Genomic DNA, 21,086 nt, shown 5'->3' on the forward strand with positions numbered 1-21,086 from the left:
AGTGGACTCAGCAGACACAACTTTCAATTCCTGAAAATGAAAAACAGCAACATATGCTTTGTTGCCTCCTTGTGCCCAATTCTGAGAAGTAAGAAAAGAAAAGAAACTGTTTATTATAAGCCAAGCAGGGGGAGCAGAATGGATCCAGCCCTGTAGGCAAATGGGTGTACCCCCACCCCCAAAGAGTGACTGCCCTCATTATTATTTTTTTAAAAAATTGTCTTTCTAAGTTGTGACGTGACAGCCCATATTTAAAGAATGACTGCTTACTTTAAGAATGGGAGCGATATAAGAATAGGACCCTCTAAACAATTCAGTGAATAAGACAGGGTGAGTGCACAGCAAAAGCCACATCAAGAACAACCCCCCACACTCTACCCACTCAAAACATTCCCTGACAGAGGGTGGATTTTTCACAGACCCTCCAAGTGTCCCTGTTTTCCAGAGACAGTCACAGATTTACAGAAGCCACCACAGTTTATGATTTGATCCTGGAACGTCCTTCCCCTATTTTCAGCAGAGAAATGTTGGAGGGTATGGAATAGGACACCCCCAGGGCTTTGTTTCAGCTGGAACTCACCAGAACTCAGTTCTGGCACCTTTTCGGTGAGTGTCATTGCCATTATAAGAGAACAAGGCTCATGGTGAGTTTCAGCACCTCTTTTTCTTTCTTTCTTTTTATTTACACAACTATTTCAGTTTATTACTTCCACATAGCTTGTTTCTGCCTTGCCCACTTCTTCAGTATTAAAAAAAAAAAGCAATGAAAGGAAAGAAAACCCCAAAGATCAGGGTGAGAGACTTCAAGTTGCATACTAAACAGATTCAAAAAGGTTAAACAACTATACAAAAACCACTTGTGGGGAGGAAGGGAATCACAAAGGCAATTTGGCAACAAGTTTGGCATTGGATGACTTGGCAAGAGAACAGGTACAGGCTCTTATTCCGCTTTTTGATAGGTATGGGTGCAGACCACGGTGCCCATCGTCAGAGTCAAAATCAACTTTCCGTCCTTCAGTTCTCGGACTAGCGAGGTCTCCTTCCCATCCCATTTCTGCACATGAAGGAGCTTCCCTCCATCTAGTGTCACAAGGGACTTTACATGTCTGTTATTTGCGGTCGTCTCATCAAATTCTTCTCCTATTGTGAATTTGATCTCCGTGCTCTTGAAAGTGCTCTGGGTCTTGAGGGTGATCTTGTTGCCGTCAACCTCAATAATGGTGGTGGGTTTGGTCAGGTTTGCCATCTGCCTCATGGCAAAGCCCACCCCGATAGCTTTCATGTAATTGTCGAAATTGCAGCTGTCGACCAGGTTCCAGACGCCTGCGAAAGCCTCAGCCATGGCGAGCCTTGCCGGGAATGTTTGTGCAGCGAGGAGAGAGGCTTTCACGCAGCGCGCTTGCTGGCTTGGCGCTCTTTATATTTATATATATATATATATATATTTTCAGCACCTCTTTTTCTAGAAAAATAGCACTGGATGTCTCTATTTTCATCAGAGAAATGTTGGAGAGTATGTTTTCATGACCATAAGACTGCTGCTGAAGCACCCTTGATGGGCTTTGGCTTCTCTCACTGCACCACCAAGCAGGACAACCTTGACATCAATTGTATAAAAGTTCTTCTTTTGTTTCCTTTCTTTCCGCACAATGTCTCAATAGCCTGCTTAGTAGAAAGAAGTGGTGGGTGGGGTAGGGTGGGGAAGTGAAATATTTATTCCTTTCATTCTTTTTCCCATGGCTGTGTTCAAGGAGATGTTCAAAAGGTCAAGCCAGGTCAAGCCCTGCCCCGGAAACCAGCATTCACTGTCTGTTCCCATTTTATCTCTGAGCTGTCTGTCTGACCACACTGAATGCCCCTGCCCCTCTGTATGCCTTTGCCTAAAATGGTATTTGACAAGACCTGGGACCATTGCCAGTTGTCTCCCTGGGGCGGTGCCAGCCTTGGGGTCCCAGAACTCCAGGAGGGCACCACTGCCACTAATCATAGAATCATAGAATCATAGAGTTGGAAGAGACCACAAGGGCCATCGAGTCCAACCCCCTGCCAAGCAGGAAACACCATCAGAGCACTCCTGACATATGGTTGTCAAGCCTCTGCTTAAAGACCTCCAAAGAAGGAGACTCCACCACACTCCTTGGCAGCAAATTCCACTGTCAAACAGCTCTTAGTGTCAGGAAGTTCTTCCTAATGTTTAGGTGGAATCTTCTTTCTTGTACCTGCCCTGAGCTGTCTGTGCCAGGCAGCTGAGCCTGTGCAGCCACCATTTTAAATTTCTCAGAGTGTCCAATCTAAGGCTGCCCTGAAGCACTGTGGGACATTTAAAGTGATGGCTTCCCAGCAGCCCACCATGTGTAAACCTTTAGCTGGGGCAGGGGTTGCTGCAGGAGCTTGTACCTGAGGTTTTTTTTTACATTACTCTTACATTATTTCTATCTGTCTCTATCCTGGCTGCTATCCACAGTTTGGTCAATATCCCTTTACGATGCTTCGTGTGCAATGGAAGGGCTAAGTCATGTGGTCTTGACTGTTAGTCATTTTAAAATGTGAATAAGCTGCTTTTCTGCTTAAAAGTAGCAGCAGCATCCAAAGCAGCTCCCAAGGTTACAGTAAAATGTAAGAGGTTCTGAAGAAGCCTGAAAATTACATTAAGAAACAATAGGGAAGTTTCATAAAACAGTAAATTGCGCAAAAAGTTTCCAAAGAAAACCTTCTCAGGGGCAGAGGAAGTTGTTTTGACAAGATATTGTTAGAATAAAAGAAATGGGCTTCCCAGAATAACACAACAAAATGAACTCTCATACTTCAGATGAAGGTTTGTTAGGCAATTTGCCATTTTATTGTTTTTCAGCGTTATTCTCAGGCTTGCCTCTTTTTTGTCTTTCTCTTCTATATTTGGTGCTGCTTCCTTTTCTGTCCCAAACTAAAACCACCGTGTGTGTATGTATGTGTGTGTGTGTGTGTGTGTGTGTGTGTTTAAGTAAATATAGGGGAAAAATACAAAACCAGAACGGCAGAAAAAACAAATCAAGACAAAATCTCCACAGGAGTGAATGCAGTGTTTAGAATTTAAGAACAGTCCTGGAGGATCAGATCAAAGACCCATCTAGTCCAGCATCACAGTGGCCAGCCAGAAGAGGAAGTTCACAAGCAGGACCTAACTGAGATTGACGTTAGAACGTTTATACCCACAAAGCCCTGTAAAGCAAAAGAGTTTGGCCAGGAGACTTGTCAGAAGACCAGGAGAGAGAGTGGGTCTCTTGCAGGAGGAAATTCTACAATCTGAGCGTGTCACCCAAAAGACCCTGTCATGTTCAGCCACCTGCCTGTTCATGAAGGTAGGATGCCTTAAGAGAGAACATACATTCCTTCAGATTAAGTCAGTCTTTGGGTCTTCTTAAAAGACACCTCTGCCTGCTCTCAGAGAGAAATTTTAGCACTGAAATGGAGGAGAGGAGGGGTGCTGCCTTTTACCCTTAAAAAGCAGGCTGAGGACTTTTATCTCTGAACTTTGTTGTTGTTGTTGTTTAGTCATTTAGTCGTGTCCTGCTCTTCGTGACCCCATGGACCAGAGCATGCCAGGCACTCCTGTCTTCCACTGCCTCCCGCAGTTTGGTCAGACTCATGTTTGTAGCTTCGAGAACACTGTCTAACCATCTCGTCCTCTGTCGTCCCCTTCTCCTTGTGCCCGCCATCTTTCCCAACATCAGGGTCTTTTCCAGGGAGTCTTCTCTTCTTATGAGGTGGCCAAAGTATTGGAGCCTCAGCTTCAGGATCTGTCCTTCCAGTGAGCACTCAGGGCTGATTTCCTTCAGAATGGATAGGCTTGATCTTCTTGCAGTCCATGGGACTCTCAAGAGTCTCCTCCAGCACCATAATTCAAAAGCGTCAATTCTTCGGTGATCAGCCTTCTTTATGGTCCAGCTCTCACTTAGTTAGCAGGTGCTTAATGCTAAGAGCAGAGAGAGAGAGAAATCCCTCTGCCTGCTCTTTAGAGATGACGCCCCCTGATCTGTAGCGTTCTTTCCTCCCAGTGCTTCAGAGCAGCTCCAACCCCGGACAATCGGGGTCAACCTGACCTGGATCCAAACTGAATAGGGGCCTTGCACAGGGTTTAAAATCCTAATTGAACACGGCGGCAGCAAGAGTTTTGATCGCAGCAAAATGGAAGAGTAATGAAATCCCCTCTATTCAAGATTGGATCCAAAAGCTGACAGAATATGCTGAATTAGATGGTTTATCAGAAAAAATAAAGAATAAATCAAAACAGGAATTTGTTTCTAAATGGGAGGTTTTCAAAGAATATCTGAAAAATAAATATAGTAGTTTAAATTCTGTTGCAGCATTCGAGGAACTTCAGTAATAGTTGTAAGGTAGATATAAGAAATTAGATTTAATGAGAATAAGTTTAATTATAAAAAAAATGTGTATTGGCAATAAGTAATATGAATTTGAAGTATGGAATGGACGGGAGGTTGGGTCTTTAGTGTTAAGACCAATAGATGTTTTATTGTTTGCTAAGAATATTATGTGCCTATGGCTATTTTTGTAATTTGTGTATAATTTGGTATTTGTGTTTTTTGTTTGTTTGTCTTTCTTGTTGTAGAAATAAAAAACTTAAAAAAATAAAAATAAAATCCTAATTGAACATGCATGCACATGTAGCTAGCCACCCCCCCTCCCAACCAAATGCTTCATTAGGGTTTTATTAAACACAGAGGCTACGCAAGGATTAGGATTCCACCTGAACCAATGGGAGATAACTTGGCGCCTCTTCCCCACCCCAGTGCAAGGCATGTCAGGAGCACAGGCCACCTGATTTGTGGGCAGTGGGTTCTGCCAAGAAGAACAATGTGGAAGGTAGCGTTAACTTTTGTAACAGTAGGCGTGGCTTCAGAGGACACTCATTGGCAAAAGACTACAGTTCCCATTACACATGGGAGTTCTGGAGGAAGAAGGATGTGGTGGCAGCTGTGACTGAGACCATGAGCTGGGTCCAACCAATCAGAACAATAACTTCTCCACTGGTACTGCCTGACTGCCTCCACCCCTGAGACATCTAAGGGTCACTCTGTGTGGACCAGTTCAACCCTGGGAGATCTGGGGCTGCTTCAGGTCATTGGCCCGAAAGGACCTGCATGGGTTTGGGATTTGGTTAGCCCTATTTATCTCCCCCCATCAGAAGATTAAGTGCTCTGTCTGTTCCTCTGAGTCACTCTCTGCTTTATCTCCCGATCAGATCAGGACCTGGCAGGCATCTTCCTGTAGCTTGGCAGGCCAGGTGTGGCCTGTGGGTTAACCAGCTCTGACGTCTGATATTCTAGTCCCAGGCCATTTAAGATTCTAAAGCGGTGTGTGTGTGTGTGTGTGTGTGTGTGTGTGTGTGTGTGTTTGTGTGTGTAAGTGTGTAACCATTTTGGCTCCATGGGCCAGATCCTTATCAGGCTCAGTAAAGTGGGAGGTGGAGAAGGAACTGGCAACCCACTCCAGTATTTTGCCATGAAAACTCCATGGACATAAAAAAGGAGAAGCTTTGAGAAGAAAGTGAGAGTTTCCAAGGCATGCTCTGATTAATGGGGTCATGGAGAGTCGGACACGACTAAGATGACTAAACAACAACAAAGTGGGTGGAGGAAGATGCCTACCAGCTCGTTCCTCCCACCATTCCTCTGTGTCCAACCAGCCTGTGACACCAAACCACACCAAGTGGAGGCTGTCTTTAGCAAGATGTGCTGGGAGAAGAAGAGCAGGAGGAGGAAGAGGAGGAGAAAAGAATGGGATCCATCTTGGGCAGGCTGGCTGGGAGAGATACTTTTGACTCCAGTGTTGCACTGCTGTAGGGAAAAAGCCCTGCTTGAGATGACCATGCTGTAAGATCTGGACTCCCTCCCTCCATGCAGACTGAAAGTGTAAATAGATGAATAAACCTTATTTCTTAAAGCTACGACAGTCTCCGCTGTGTCTTCAATTCTCCAAAGGAGCACAAATCCTGGGTGAGCACCTGGAACTCCTTGAAATCTTGCTCCTGCTTGGCTGGGAGCTGGAGCGGTATCCAACATTGGTAACAATATGAAAAACCCCTCCAAAATGGAACCAAGCAATATAACTTCTGCAAAGGAGGTGGGTCACAATGTAGCAGGAAGGAAGTCCCACGGAACATAATAGAGCTTCTGAGAGGACATTTATTTATTTATTTATTTATTTATTACACTAGTCTCCCACCTCTACTCCAAGGAGTCCAAGGTGGAGTACATGGTTCTTCCCCACTCCATTTTATCCTCACAACATGTGAGGTAGGGTTAGGCTGAGAGTGGTGACTGGCCCAGGCCACCCAGAGAACTGAACGGGCATTTGAACCTTGGTCTCCCAGATCCTGGTCCAACGCTCTAACCACTGCACAGCGCTGTCTCTCACACTAGACATGCATAACTTTGCATTCTAAGAGTGTTTGACTTAGGGTGGCTCATGCTCTAAGTTTTTCTCTCCCAAAGACGAAGAAGGGGAAACAAAACATCATTTGAAGTTTGGTCTGCCCACCCATATTTAATGATGTTGTTCCATTTTTGCATTTATGACAACAACGACAAAACAACCTATAAAACTCACACAGTAGACCCAAAACTACTTTAATTCTTCTGTTTTATTTAAATCAGTCCAACAATACAACAAAACTTGAAATAAAATAAAATGGCATGAGTCTAAGCAATCCTTTGAAAAAGAAAAATGTGTAATGTTAGAGAAAACTGCTTTGCAAAAGTGTGTGCATTTGGGGAAAATATGCAAAAAAATGTGCATATTAGGAGAAATTCACACTAAAATACTTGTGTATGTTCATGATAGCTCCCCCTCCGCCCCAAAAAAAGCCTGATCTGGAAGTGTGGGGAACTGAAGTCTGGAAAAATGAGAAACTGAGAGAAACCAAAATGGACATATCCACCCATCCCTAGTACCCCCTTTAAGAAGGACCATGGCTCATTGGATAATGTGGATACTTTGCATGCAAAAGGTCCCAGGTTCAGCTCTGCTTCCTTCAAATAGGGCTGCAAAAGACCCTGCAAGGAGACAACACTGAGCTAGTATCTTGCTTGGTATAAGGCAGCTTCCTAAGTGCTCTTGATTTTGCCCTCAAAGCTCTCCACTGTTATCCCCAGACATCTCCCTGCCCTGGATCTATGTTCCTCCATGGGGCTACCACCTCAAACCGCCCAACTGTCTCTTGCTTGCTTATTCTTATACCACGCCTTCACCCAGGTTACCCCTTCAACACGAAATACCTTCCTTGAACACCACTTTCTGTCTCAGGTGCATAGGGAGCTGCCTTATGCTGAATCAGACCATAAGTTTATCTAGCTCAGATTTCACTCAACTGCCCCTCAGGGTTTCAGGCTATAGCTCAATGGGGAAAGCATATGCATGAAGAAAGTCCCAAGTTATATCCTGGTGGCTCCAGGCAGAGCAGGGCAGAGGAGCCCTGGAGAGCTGCTGCCAGTCAGTACTGACAACATTGAACTAGATGGTCCGACTCTGTACAAGGCAGCTTCCTCCGTTCCTTCTTATTCTCTTCAGTTTGGGTCTTTGGCACACTGGCTGCTTGCTTTTGTTCAGCCAACATGAATTGCCGGAGTTGGGTCTAGTTAGCTTGTCTAGAATAACTGTTTTTGAAGAGTCTTGTTTCTGGATGAAGAGCTGGTCTGCATAGCTGTGCTTGAACAGATAAAGAACGAAGGAGTCACAGTAAGTAACAACAGTGCGGCCACCGCTATGGAGACTAACCTCATTTTCTCCCCTGGCCCTCATTAGATCATCTCTGTGCTTGTCAAACTCTCCTCGTTCCCGTTTGTGTTTGGTGCCTCTTTCGCAGTTTCCGTCCTCTCTGAAGGGCTCATCTGTTCAAACAGTCTAGATAACCTGGTAAACCTCACACTGCTTTGGAAGTTCCTGGCAGCAAAGGCATAAAGGAGAGGGTTGATGCAGCTGCTCACGAAGACAAGTGAGCCTGTAATGTTGGACCCCACCACTGAAATCTTCTCCAGAGCTTCAGATGTCCCTGGATAGGACTCCTCCATCAGAGCTGAAGCAATGCTTATCAAGTTAAAGACATGATGGGGCAGCCAGCAGAGACAAAAGGCCACAACTATTGAAGCGATCAGCTTTGCAGAGCGTTGCTTTAATGGAGTAGTCATGTTGCTGATTCTTCTGCCGACCAGCACATAGCAGATGGAGATGAAGGCAAAGGGCACGACAAAGCCCACAAGAGTCTCCAGCAAGAGACAGGCAGTCATTTGAGCGTTATTATCATAACTGTTATGTGTGCACTGAAGACCTGCCTCTGTGTTGTTGGTTTCCCGAAACGGGATGATGACTGCTCCAAAGGCAATGGCGAGGAACCATATGGCAAAGACCAGCATCCTGGTGGTCATCTTCTTCTTCCAGCGTTGGACAGCAAAAGGGTAAAAGACAGCCATGAACCGCTCGAAGCTCAGGGCCATGATCAGGAAGATGCTTGCGTACATGCTGAAATAAACAACAAATGTCAGGGCTTTGCAAGCAACGAGCCCAAAGAGCCAGGTGTTGGCGAAGGAGTAGATCCAGATTGGCAAGGTGATGAGAACCAGGAGGTCAGCGATGGCCAGATGTAGGATCAGCATGACCGTCGGAGGCCTTTGGGTCATTCTGCCACAGATGGTCCAAATGACAAAGGAGTTCCCAGGGACCCCGACGATGAATGACAAACTGAGCACTGTGCAAACCAAATGCCTTGCAATGGACAAAGGCAGGAGATCGTTGCTTTCTTCAGAGGGATCCATTTTGACTGGAGCTTTGGCTGAGCTTCTGCTAGTGGTTGCAGCTTCTATGTTCTGCAGTGAATGCCCACTATTTGTTTCTGACCCTCCAAAGGCTGTCTGAATCAGACTGGAAGAGAACATGACCACAAAAGATAGCTTCTGCCTAGACAGATAATGGTTTCATATCCTATTTTTTTCTGCTGAGCCTTTTCCGTTTACATATTGAGAAATTGTCCACAGTGGGTGTGTGGGTGTGTCACCAAAACCCAAGCAAAGCATGGCTATAGTTAAAAAGAAGTGGAAGCATGATCGTATTTACTTGCTTCTCTTAAGCATGTAGGCAGATACCAGTTTTCTTCTGGAGAGCTGGTAAAACCAGACTTGATGTAGGAGGACCCTCCCCCCCCATTAATTGTTTTTATCACAAATTTTAAAAAGAAGGAAAGAAGAAGAAAATAACTATCAGCTCTCGTTATGGGTACAATAATATTCATCTTACGAATTAATCATTGTGAATCCAATATATTCATCTAAATGTAAACATATAAAGCACGCAAATCTCCAGAGAGATTTCCACTCGAGACTGATGTTAATAAGAAATATTTTAAGAGGGTAGTAAGGTCCTCAGGGACGTGAGTGGCGCTGTGGGTAAAACCTCAGCGCCTAGGGCTTGCCGATCGCATGGTCGGCGGTTCGAATCCCTGTGGCGGGGTGAGCTCCCGTCTTTCAGTCCCAGCTCGTGCCCACCTAGCAGTTTGAAAGCACCCCTAAGTGCAAGTAGATAAATAGGTACCGCTTTAAAAAGCGGGAAGGTAAACAGTGTTTCCGTGTGCTGCGCTGGTGCCGGCTCGCCAGAGCAGCTTCGTCACGCTGGCCACATGACCCGGAAGTGTCTCCGGACAGCGCTGGCCCCCGGCCTCTTAAGTGAGATGGGCGCACAACCCTAGAGTCGGACACGACTGGCCCTTTTTAAGGTCCTCAGACCATTGACTGGGTGGGCTTATATCCTTCGAGGCCTGAAGTATAAGTTCCTTAGCAACCACAAGGGTTCATAAAATCCACTTTTGTTGTCCTGCCATTAATCCTCATGCTAGAGGGATACAGTGTAAAAGCACATGAACAACTGCAAATGTCAAGGATTTCTCCAGTACAAAATTTATAAGGACACCAGCTTCAGACCAAAAAGACTATATTATTGAACATGCCCGCAACAAGGGGTTATCAGCATTACACCCTCAGCATCTCTCTCTATTAAATAGTGCCTTCCCTGGAAACATTAGTTTTTTTCCGGATCAGTCTCAATTTTAAATCTCAAATTTTTTTGCAAATGCAGTCGGAAGATATATAAAGAAATAGCACAAAGCGCATATATTATCCATGGCAAAATATTCATCTTAGGTGGTCTGACCCCAATTACTAAATCTATGTGATGCTTAGCTTTCCAAATTACCGGAAATCTCCATTATCAACCTATTTTAGCTCATTGCAGTCATTTGTGAAATATCTTTTGGAACCAAAATGCCTAGGTATGCTATGACATTTTGGGCCCCAACAAAATCACCACTGTATAAAATCTTGCCTGACTCCTGGAGAACCCAGAAGCTTGCCACACTTTTGTGGCATTTTGGTTGGTCCCAATAAACAAATATTTCGAAACAGCAGATTTCGTTATGTGTTGAATGGATGTGTGCTTCCACCTAGTGGCTCAATCTGAACCTAACAGCTACACTTAACTGATAATTAACTATGCATCATCGAAGTGGCAGTCATTTTCTTTCTTTCTTTCTTTCTGTTGTAATACTCATTTATTACAGTCAGATAAATGGCCATGATAAAATTAGGAAAATGGCGAAACTACTGAGCCATAGAAAACTAAGGAAAATTTATCTAGTACAGTATTGCGACAGAAGCAGTTTGTTTGAAAACGTGGATTCACAGAGGTTGCTACTGTAAAAACAGAATTGATAAGACGTGCCCTTCTCCAAAAGTTCCTTTTCTAAAAATCCTTTCTAGCTGATTTTCTTTATACAGTGGTACCTCGGGTTAAGTACTTAATTCGTTCTGGAGGTCCGTTCTTAACCTGAAACTGTTCTTAACCTGAAGCACCACTTTAGCTAATGGGGCCTCCTGCTGCCACCGCGCCACCGGAGCACGATTTCTGCTCTTATCCTGAAGCAAAGTTCTTAACCTGAAGCACTATTTCTGGGTTAGCGGAGTCTGTAACCTGAAGCGTATGTAACCTGAGGTATCACTGTACATCCAAACTAAGTACAGAAATAGTACTTCGGGTTAAGAACTTTGCTTCAGGATGAGAACAGAAATCGTGCTCCGGCGGCGTGGCGGCAGTGGGAGGCCCCATTAGCTAAAGTGGTGCTTCTGGGTTAGCGGAGTCTGTAACCTGAAGCGTATGTAACCTGAAGCATATGTAACCCGAGGTACTACTGTATAAGATTTTGGATTGTTATTGCTCCTGAGCCTCACTGGGGGATTTAAGACTAGGAACAGAAGTTGCTATGTGGACTAGAGTCAGGGCTGGATTAAGACCTTTGGACAGAGCTGCAGCTACAGAGGGGGAGGGGGGCTAGCTGTTTTTTTTGCCCTGGGTGAAGCCTTCAGAGGGACATCATTGAGGCTCCCAGACTATATGTGTGTGCATGCAAATGTGTGCACAGGTTTGTGTGCCAAAGTGGGTCTTTGACCCGGGTGAAATAAAGCCTAGTTTCGCCCCTGCCTTGGATGCCCTTAGCACTTAAAAGTGCTCGGTCTTCTTTAGGCTTTAAGCATGCTAGTGCTAATCTTTGTTTCCCCAAGCTTAGCGAAACATCCCTCCTGTGTGTGGGTGATTATGCTGTTTCAGTTGCATAAGCAACAAAACCCACAGCACAAACGTGAGGAGGAGTCATTATCATGTTTCCTCCAGTATTTTTTAAAAATTTAAACTTGTCCTGTCTTGTATTGATGCTGTCAGGGTCTGACTCTGAATCTGTGACAGTCAGGGGAAGAGGCTGTGGGCTTTACACAGCAGAGTTAGCTAGCATGCTGGTCGTGTTGGTGGATCTGTACATATGCATCTTTACTTCAAAGAGCAGAGGAACCGCATATAGTAGACAGCAGTGTTTAGCACTGCCTTGTGTCTGGAGACAATAAACACATTTATTACTTTGAACTGTGTGGAAGAGGACCTTTTCCCCTTAACAGGGGACTCTGGAAGAAGCTGTTCCACTGAGAGCACTCTGCTGATATATCACACTGATTGGGGTGTGGTGAACTACCAACTGACTTCCACAGGTCACCAACGTGCCTCATCTCGGTCAGAAGCGAGTTCCACAGGATGAGTTCTAGAGAACCAAATGATGGTTTTGCACTGCACATGGTATTTCATAATAGCATCAGGTGATGGTGGGAGCGAATGGTAAGAATCAGGACCCAGTTCGTGTACACAAGGGTGGCCCATCCTGTTTTGCCCCCTGAGGTGAAAGGAGAAGGTGCTGCCCTCCTGCGCATGTGCTGCCGTGCTTACTGGGGTGTCGCAGCTGCAGTTTCCAGGTTCTGGTGAGATCTCGCTGCCACAGCCACTTCTCTGGCACCAGTGGGAGGGGTCCATGGAGATGCCTCTTGGATTTTGCTACCTGAGGCAGCTGCCTCAGTCTGCCTCATGGATGGGTCAGCCCTGGGTGTGAAGGAAGAAGTCAACTCTTTCCTCCTCTACTGTAGTTGATCCTGCCAACGGAGGGATAGGGTGGAATTTCCTCTGGTTTGCAAATACAAAAGGATTTTCTTCTGGACCGTACATGTGTGAGTCAGAGAGTCCTGTGCATCTTTTAAAAATATATGGCATGTTCGAGCAGTGGCGTAGCATGGGGGGTGCAGGGGGGCCCGGGCGCACCGGGCGCAACATCGGGGGGGGGGGGCTCGCACTCGCAGCTCTCTGCTCCTACCTGGCTCACTCACTCTCTCTCACTGCAGTGCTGGCTGTGCGAATCCGATCCGAGCCGCCAGGTCGCCGCCCACTGTGGAGGGGAGGGTGCCAGGCATGCGGTGCGGTGCGGAGAGAGAGCGAGGGACTATCTGGGGGAGGGACAGTGCAGCAGGGGGGGGGGCGCAAATTACTTGCCTTGCCCCGGGTTAGGGGGCGCAAATTACTTGCCTTGCCCCGGGTGCTGACAACCCACGCTACGCCACTGTGTTCGAGGACAGTGAAATACATTGCCAGGTCTGCTCCATCTGGTCAAGATTTCCTCAGACAAGTTCTGCCAGATCCAGATGTACTCTCTGCATAAACAATAGCTTGGCACAAAAATACCTGCACAGTGAGGGTACACCCTTGGGACAGGCCCTACCAACTGGGAGGAGGCAGCCACCACAAATAGCTGGTGTGAGTGTGGGTGTCAGTGGCAGCAGTCCCTTGCCAGAGAGTTCTCCTTAGTCTCCTGTCTATTCCCAACCTTTTCAGCTAGTGCCTTGTCTGCACTGCTTGCTTACTGCTGGCCCAGGCTTGCTGGCTATCTCACTTTCCCAGTATGTCACAGACAGCACTGTTTGGGAAAGGTCCCCAAGGGTAGGGTGGCCATGTTTCCCACGATTCAGAGGACAGTCTGTAAAGTCTGCTACTTGAAGTCCTGTTTAAAGTGAAAGAACCCTGTGAAAGGGGACCTGGGTGGAATCTACACACATATAAAAAATGCTGTGAAAATACTTTTAAAAAAAAACATTTTGAAAAATGCATTGAATTTTGCATAGCTCAGTGTTGTCACTTAGCGTCGCCTCTGTATATTGCACTTTACAATGCATTTAAAATGTTTTATTTGCAGCTGTATAGCTGAGTCCCTCCAGGGGCCTTGAACTGGCCCATCCACAGTTATCACCTGGACAGAACACACAGGTCACCCAGTCACAGCCCTCTCAACTATGGTTATATCAACAAAATTCTCTTTATGCTTAAGGTCCTGGTTGTCCCAATCTTTCTCTCTGTTTTTCATTTGTATGGTGGCTCCTTTCCACAGACTAAGCCGTGTGCACATTATACATTTGAAGAACACTTTTCCCCCCAAGGACTTCTGGGCAATGTAGTTTGTTAAGGGTTGCTGGGAATTGTAACTCTGTTGCAGGAAAACTACAGTGCCCAGAACCCGTTGAGGGAAGGACTGTGTTTTGAATGTGCTCTAAAGGTATTGTGTGTGGACAGCCTAATAAGAATGGCGTCATTAAGTCTCACCTCTTCCAGTGACCTTCTCTTTGGATTTAGCAACATTCTGGTCCTGACTAGGTTGAAAATGGCATAAGGCTACAGATATATATACACATTAAAAATATTTACCTCAGAACGTCATTCAGAAGAACTATGTAATTCAACAAAATGTCAGTTTTTGCAACGAAACAGTATACCTGAGGCTGTTTCCCCTGCCCTTCCAAAGTTGTTGAGACTTGTGAAGTTCCCAGCACCTACCTATCTGGGTGTATTTTATGAAGTCTCCTACCTGGAGATGCTGAGGATTGAACCTTGGGCATTTTGCAGGCAAAGCAGATGGTGTCTCATGGAATTACAGTCCTCTTAAACTTGGGAGGGATGAGTTTTCTACTGCATATAAAAGGAGGTTGGAGTGGCCTCCCTCTGGAAATGTTGCTTAATGAAGAACACCTTTATTAGAGAAACAGAGATGTGAAAATGAAGAGAGCTGTTGCGGTAGACAGAACAGCAGGTGCCTCAAAGTTCTGACACAGTATCAAGATGGAGGAGGAGGAGTAATGCCCAGGGCCAAGGGAGGTGGGTTGTCAAGATAACAGTGGCCCACTCTCCTGAGTTACATCACTGGCATAAAAGTTGCCAGCCAGAGGTGTCAAGTGGGGGGAATTAGGAGTAGTAGGAGAGAAAGGTGTGGTGTGAGAGGCTGTGTTGGAGATCAGCCCCTTTGGGTAGCTTTGAAATAATTATTTTAAAAAGAGTTGATGGTCTTGATCTGAATCGTATGTTGAATGAGGCAGGGACATCTTTGCCAAAACAATGCTTTTGGGTTAGGATTAGGATTGGCCGAGTGGTGCAGAGAGTGGAAGAAGAGGAAGTTGACAGAAGTGCCCCTGCTAAATTTAATTAAATATAAAATGTGTGTGGAACAAGAAATAGTGTGTGGCTTTGAGATTTTGGGAAGGATTTTTTTTTAATCACTTGAGGTTTCCAGGGGAGGGCTGTGGCCTTCACTAATGTTAAGATGTCTGTTTAAACTGTAGTAATTCCTTTTAAATTTGCATGCATCACTATATGCAAACTTAATGTGACACATTTGACCTCATTTTTTATTTTTTATTGGTGATGTGTGTATAAGTGGCTGCCTTAAGGACAAGTGACAGGCTGCATCCAGTCTCATAATTCAGAAGTTTTTGCAGGCCTGGTGTTTCTCCCTTTCTTCTTTACTTGCTGGGAAGATGCTGCTAATTGAGCTTGGGACCTTGGGGTGGGCAGCAAAGACTCCTGCTGCAATAATGGAATCATTTCCAGCAAACCCTTGTGATGTAGATCTCCAGGGGGAGTAGAGCTTAAAAAGAAATCAATTGGAAAGATGTATATGGAGCATCACACACACTGTATACATTAGCTGATGGTGGCTCCTGTTAATTCCATTATCTTTGAGTGAGGCTTGATTGCATCAGCTGGCAAACTGCCATGTTTTAAGCGGGACCAGAAATGTCCTGGGACACGATCTCCAATGCACCCACAAAAAGAAGCTCCACCAGTGTTGTTCTCTCCTTCTGGGCAGTGATATGGATTGGGCCCAGAGGGAGAGGCCAAATGAATGGGCAGTGGTGGCAGCATGGAGTAGTGGTGAGAGTATTGGATTAAGATCGAGGGAGACCAGGGTTCAAATCCCTGCTCAGCCATGAAACTCTCTGGGTGACCTTGGGCCAGTCGGAGTCTCTTAGCCTAACCTACCTCACAGGGTTGCTGTGAGGATAAAATGCAATTAAGCAAATAAGTAAATCCAGAGAGTAGGATTTACACAGAGAGCACCTTATACAGGGGGCCCAATGTTTGGAGCAGGCATGGACCCTGACCTCTCCCAATAGACAATCTTTTGCCAATCTGGTGCCCTCCAGATGTTTTGGACTACAGTTCCCACCCACCCCAGCCAGCATGGCCATGCCTCCTCCCCTTTTACATTACACCCCCTTCTTTTCCGTGTCTCTTCTTAGATCATAAACTTACAGGCAGGGTCTGTTTATCCGCGTACCTACTTCAGATTCAGATGGGACACGGGTGGTGCTGTGGGTTAAAGCCTCAGTGCCTAGGGCTTGCTGATCGAAAGGTCGGCGGTTCGAATCCCCGCGGCGGGGTGCGCTCCTGCTGTTCGGTCCCAGCACCTGCCAACCTAGCAGTTCGAAAGCACGCCTGGGTGCAAGTAGATAAATAGGGACTGCTTATTAGCGGGAAGGTAAACAGCGTTTCCGTGTGCGGCTCTGGCTCGCCAGAGCAGTGATGTCACGCTGGCCACGTGACCCGGAAGTGTCTTCGGACAGCGCTGGCCCTTGGCCTCTTTGAGTGAGATGGGCGCACAACCCTAGAGTCTGTCAAGACTGGCCCGTATGGGCAGAGGTACCTTTAACTTTACCTTTACTTCAGATTATGCTTGCGAAAAAAGAAAGCAAGCTGGAATCCAAAGCTAGGGTTACAGAACCCTCCTAGAGCACCAGTGTAATGCTGCCACCCCTCTCTTCCAGACCCAGCTCCATGTTTTGGGGGTCCTCTACAGCTGCCTCGGTATGCCAAGTACAGTGGTACCTCAGGTTACAGACGCTTCAGGTTACAGACACCGCTAACCCAAAAATAGTACCTTGGGTTAAGAACTTTGCTTCAGGATAAGAACAGAAATTGCAAGATGGCAGTACGGCGGCAGTGGGAGGCCCCATTAGCTAAAGTGGTACCTCAGGTTAAGAACAGTTTCAGGTTAAGAACAGACCTCCAGAACGAATTAAGTTCTTAACCTGAGGTACCACTGTACTGACGCCAGACCTGTGGTGTTCTTTCAAGACTTTCCTCCCAACCCATCATTTCCATGAAATTTTGGGCAGAACTCCCTAGTCCTTATCCCATACTGAAATGGAGCAGAAACACATCAGTCTGGATACTTGTGAGTCCCCTTCAAACCTGTGATCCTGTGTATGTGACTTAGAACATCTGAGAGGAAACCTGGTGAACCTGTCATTCTAGTTCCTTTGTTAAGGTAATGTACTTAGCTGGCCAGTTAAGTCCTTTCATCCGCATCTCTAAGAGAGAGCTATGCCACCAAAGCGACAACTAAGTGATGGTCCTCTCTAGGAAAGGGACACAGATTTTCTCCACCCTCCTCACCTGTTTAGATGTCACATCACCCTAGGATGAAGAACAAGCCAAAGTCTTTTTGTGTGAGTCTTTGGCAGATGCTGGAAGTTGGGAAACACAGAGGCATGTCTGCTCAGTGCTGGACCCAAAGCTGTTTGTTGGCGCTTCCCTGAAAACCTAATGGTGAAGCAAGACTTGGGGATAATAAATGCTTTGGGCCCCTCCATCCTATGCTCAGGTTGTACATATGTGCAAATGAAGCCATAAAGACACCACAGTTTCCATTTACTGTACATTCATTCCAAGGTTACCAAACCCTGGACTATTGTCAGGACTCCTGGAATCTCACACTGCTCGGAGATTGGGGTGGCATGCAACAATATTTTGCAATGTTCTGCTACTTTCTCACAGTGATTGCTCAACTGCTTTGTTAGCTGTGCTCCCTTCCCAGCATTTCTTAATGGTCTCATCTGATCTCCTGCCCAGGGAATAGCGTTCTCTCTTGATCTGGAATACACTTTATTGTGCCCAAGGGTGTGAGGTGGGATGCTTCAGCCACACCCTCCAAATTCTAGCTTTGCCCACACTATTCCTGGGGATGGGAAGTAACTAGAAACAGGTTTGCAAGGCAAGTTAGCACATGAGAAGAGCAAGAAGGGTACCCAAACGAGTTGGCTGTGAATGTAAATCCAACTTCGGCATGCTTCAAAAATGCTTGCCAGTGCTGCCAACTTTTTCTGACAGGCTCATCCTCCTGTTCTTTGAACAGCACCTTTATCTGAAAATATTAGTGTGGGTTTTTGGGAAGTTTTTTTTTTTAGCCTGTGGGCCACATTCCTGTCAGGGAAGCCTTTTGGGGTCCACATGCAAGTGGTGGGTAGTGTCAGATGCAAAAGCAGGAGCAGCAATGAGTGAAAGGGTTTCTTTGTACAGCAGGGTTGTTATACACACTTGCACACCTCTCTATTCTACACACACACACAACACACACACACGAAATCTCCAAAGCCATAGTCGTTTTCTTCTGTCACCCACAGCTACTATTAATACATTTCCACTGACTGAGAGGCTTCTTAGATGCTTCTGCCCATCTCCTCTGCTTAGCCAATCAAAATAACCACCACCAGCAGGCCCCACCCCTGTCTTCAGCATCTCCCTCACATGGAAACGGTTCCAGGAGTTAGAATCATAGAATCACAGAATTGTAGAATTGGAAAGGACCCTGAGAGTCATCTAGTCCAACTCCCAGCAGTGCAGGAATCTCAACATGTGGAGTGGGGGTGCCTGCCAAATCACTGCTGGAAGGGTATTTCACAGCATGGGACCGGTGGCACTAAATGTCTGACTTCTAATCGAAACCATTTGAGCTTTTAGAACATGGGAAACAACAGACAGCGCTCCTTCAGATCTCAGTGATGGGGTGGGATATAAAGGCTCAAATGAGAACAGTCTTGATGGTTAAAAAGTCCCATTCAAGGGGAAATGAATGTTTTGTTTTTTTGAGAGTTGGGTAGATGAGTAGTTTGAAGTAGGTTGCAAATGTTACCTTGTGAAAAACTTGAAAGCAAATTCTGGTGCTCTTTGCAAATTTGAGGCCACGTGGCTCAGAGCAAAAGATGGACGGGGCTCCTTCGGCTATCCCCAATGAATCCACTAATGGTAGCTGTAGGTTTAATAGTCACCATCTTGCACAAAAATTCTTACTCAATAGACCTATTGCCCTGCATATGCTAGGGACACTTCGTCCCTCTTGTTTGTTGACCAACATGGCACTGAATATCTCCTGTTGGTTTGCTGGTTTTGTCAGGACTGGATTTCATTCCACTGTTACCACATGGCTTATGACTAACTAAATCCAAAGCTAGGAGGAACTGATTTGGTCCTTGTTGTTTGTTTGGATAGCAGTTTACTAAGGGCCACTTGATTTCGGCCTAGTTCTCACTGACCTTTCCCAGGATTCAGCATAGAGCTGTGTGCAAATGGCCTCTAAAACTTCTCATTTGTGGCACAGAAACTGGGGGGGGGGGGAGGCAGGGAAATGGGACCGTTTTACTGCATTTCTCCAGGTTGGGGAGAGGCCACCAGCTGTACTGACATCCTTCCCACCATTTTGTATTCCTTACCACAATGCCTCAGAACTATCATCATTACAGGGTGTTGTGTTTGTGTCTGTGTGGGGAAATGGTGGCTGCCACAAATAATGATGAGGATGATAATAATAATAATAATAATAATAATAATAATAATAATAATAATAATGATGATGATGACAAACAAGAGCTTCCAGAAATGTGTAATAGGACTGGGCAGGCCTGGCATCAGAAGCTGGTACTGTTGGGCAGCTGCTGTTGGCCCAGGCCTCAGGAGGGCTCGACATTACTCTGCCACCAACCCAAGGTGCCACCTCTCAGTGCTGGAGGCTGGGTGAATGTGACTAGCTCCTCCTTTTTTGATTCCCCACACAATGCCTCAGGGAATCTGACATGGCATCACTCCAGAACAATGCTTTTTTTAAGGTGCCAAGGGCTTTGCAGGTGAATTGAAATGGCAGTTGTCAGCAAAATCACTGCTTGCCAGCTTGACCGGGTTGTTTTTGCTCTTGCTGTTCCCACCTGCTGCCACCAAGGCAAGGGGAGGGTGATGGGTCCACCTGGTTAAGGGCTGACCAAGGGCTAGGAATGGGTGGATCCCTCAATTGTAGTCTCGTTTTCCAATCTTAAATTCAGTTCTCCACCCTTCCAGATCAATTTGCAATTAAAAACAGTCCCCATGAAAATTCACTAGCTTTTGGACTACAACTCCAGCACCCAAACACGGAGAAGCCTAAAGACAGAGACTTCAGATGAAAGCAATAATGCTTAGTGCAAGTTGAGCCAAAGGGTTATGGTGCAAGGAAATGCAAATCAGTTTTCTGTGTTTCCAGCACCAGCTTATATCCTGGTTTGGAGAACAGCTTGAGTCAGCTCTTAGGCAACATAATGAAGATTGCATACATGCACTTGTCTGAAACGTGGAGTTGATGAGCTAATAAATACTTGATTGAGGAAAAACCCTCAAGGTCTCATGCTGAGCAGTCTCTAAATTCAACCACAGCTGAAAAGACAAACATCTTTCCTCATTAGCTGCTTCTAAGTTCAGTGGTTTCCAACCATCTCATTTTTTTCCAATCAGTAGTTTCACCACATCTGGTCAGGGGAAGAGTCTTCCCAGAAGCCATATGTCAGCCAATCAGTCCCAGCTAACAGGATGCGAGTTTTAGTCTAAAACAACTTGAGGGTACCAGGTTGGCAAAGTCTGCCATATGGTAACCTGTTCTGACAAATATTAAAGGGAGTTGTTTCTCCTCTAGGTCAGACTGAAGTCAGGAGTTCCCATATAAGACAATATGAGTAAGTCCTTGCAGCATGTTGACACATTATGGAATGATCCTTACCAGTCTTTCACCTTTTCTAGGATGCTCTGTTCCATTGCCCTCTGCCCCAGATTTTCCATCCCTAGCTTAGGGAGTTTTTTCCTCCATTTTCCCTATTAGATGAACTCCATTTCCTCCATTAGATTAACTGAGCAAACCTTTTTTTAATTGTCTAGAAAATTCCCTTGATTTTTTTTTTAATTAAAAAGATTAGCTTTTTAAAATTACATACGGTACATCTAGCACCAACTTAGAAGAGGCTTTCTCATATCTCTTTGGCCCACCCTACATTTCAGTGGGGTTTTCCCTTTCCCCCTTTCACAAAGAGTCAGCATGGGGCCCCTAAGCTAGATCTTTTATTTATTTTATTTATTATAGCATATCTATCCCACCTGTCCTTCAAGCAGCTCAAGGTAGCGCATGTGGCTCTCCCTCCCCTTATTTTATCCTTGCAGCAACACTGTGAGGTTAAGTTAGGCTGAGAACAGTGACTCATCCAAGGTGATCCAGTGAGCTTCAAGGTTGAGGGGAGCTTTGAACCCTGCTCTCCCAGGTCCTAGTCTGACACCCTTAACCT

The 21,086-nt window shown here is 45.7% G+C and overlaps 2 protein-coding genes across 2 annotated transcripts; both read right to left on the reverse strand.

The window, feature by feature from the left end:
* Positions 1-747: 747 nt before the first annotated feature.
* Positions 748-1,435, reverse strand: LOC310683443 (fatty acid-binding protein, heart-like). The gene has a single exon (XM_083453350.1). It carries the CDS (start codon positions 1,340-1,342, stop codon positions 941-943), a length of 402 nt encoding a protein of 133 aa, XP_083309476.1. The 5' UTR covers positions 1,343-1,435; the 3' UTR covers positions 748-940.
* Positions 1,436-6,609: 5,174 nt separating this feature from the next.
* Positions 6,610-8,918, reverse strand: LOC310682697 (leukotriene B4 receptor 1-like). Its single transcript, XM_083451773.1, has one exon. The coding sequence runs from the start codon at positions 8,805-8,807 to the stop codon at positions 7,797-7,799; it is 1,011 nt and encodes a 336-aa protein (XP_083307899.1). The 5' UTR covers positions 8,808-8,918; the 3' UTR covers positions 6,610-7,796.
* Between the last annotated feature and the right edge of the window lie 12,168 nt (positions 8,919-21,086).

This window comes from Podarcis tiliguerta, assembly GCF_965153285.1.
Source record: "Podarcis tiliguerta genome assembly, chromosome: 8".
NCBI classification, from domain to species: domain Eukaryota; kingdom Metazoa; phylum Chordata; class Lepidosauria; order Squamata; family Lacertidae; genus Podarcis; species Podarcis tiliguerta.

What these genes read in the sequence shown, in the direction of transcription:
- LOC310682697 (XM_083451773.1), bottom strand. Translation starts at nt 8,807, where the DNA reads ATGGATCCCTCTGAAGAAAGCAACGATCTCCTGCCTTTGTCCATTGCA.
- LOC310683443 (XM_083453350.1), bottom strand. Translation starts at nt 1,342, where the DNA reads ATGGCTGAGGCTTTCGCAGGCGTCTGGAACCTGGTCGACAGCTGCAAT.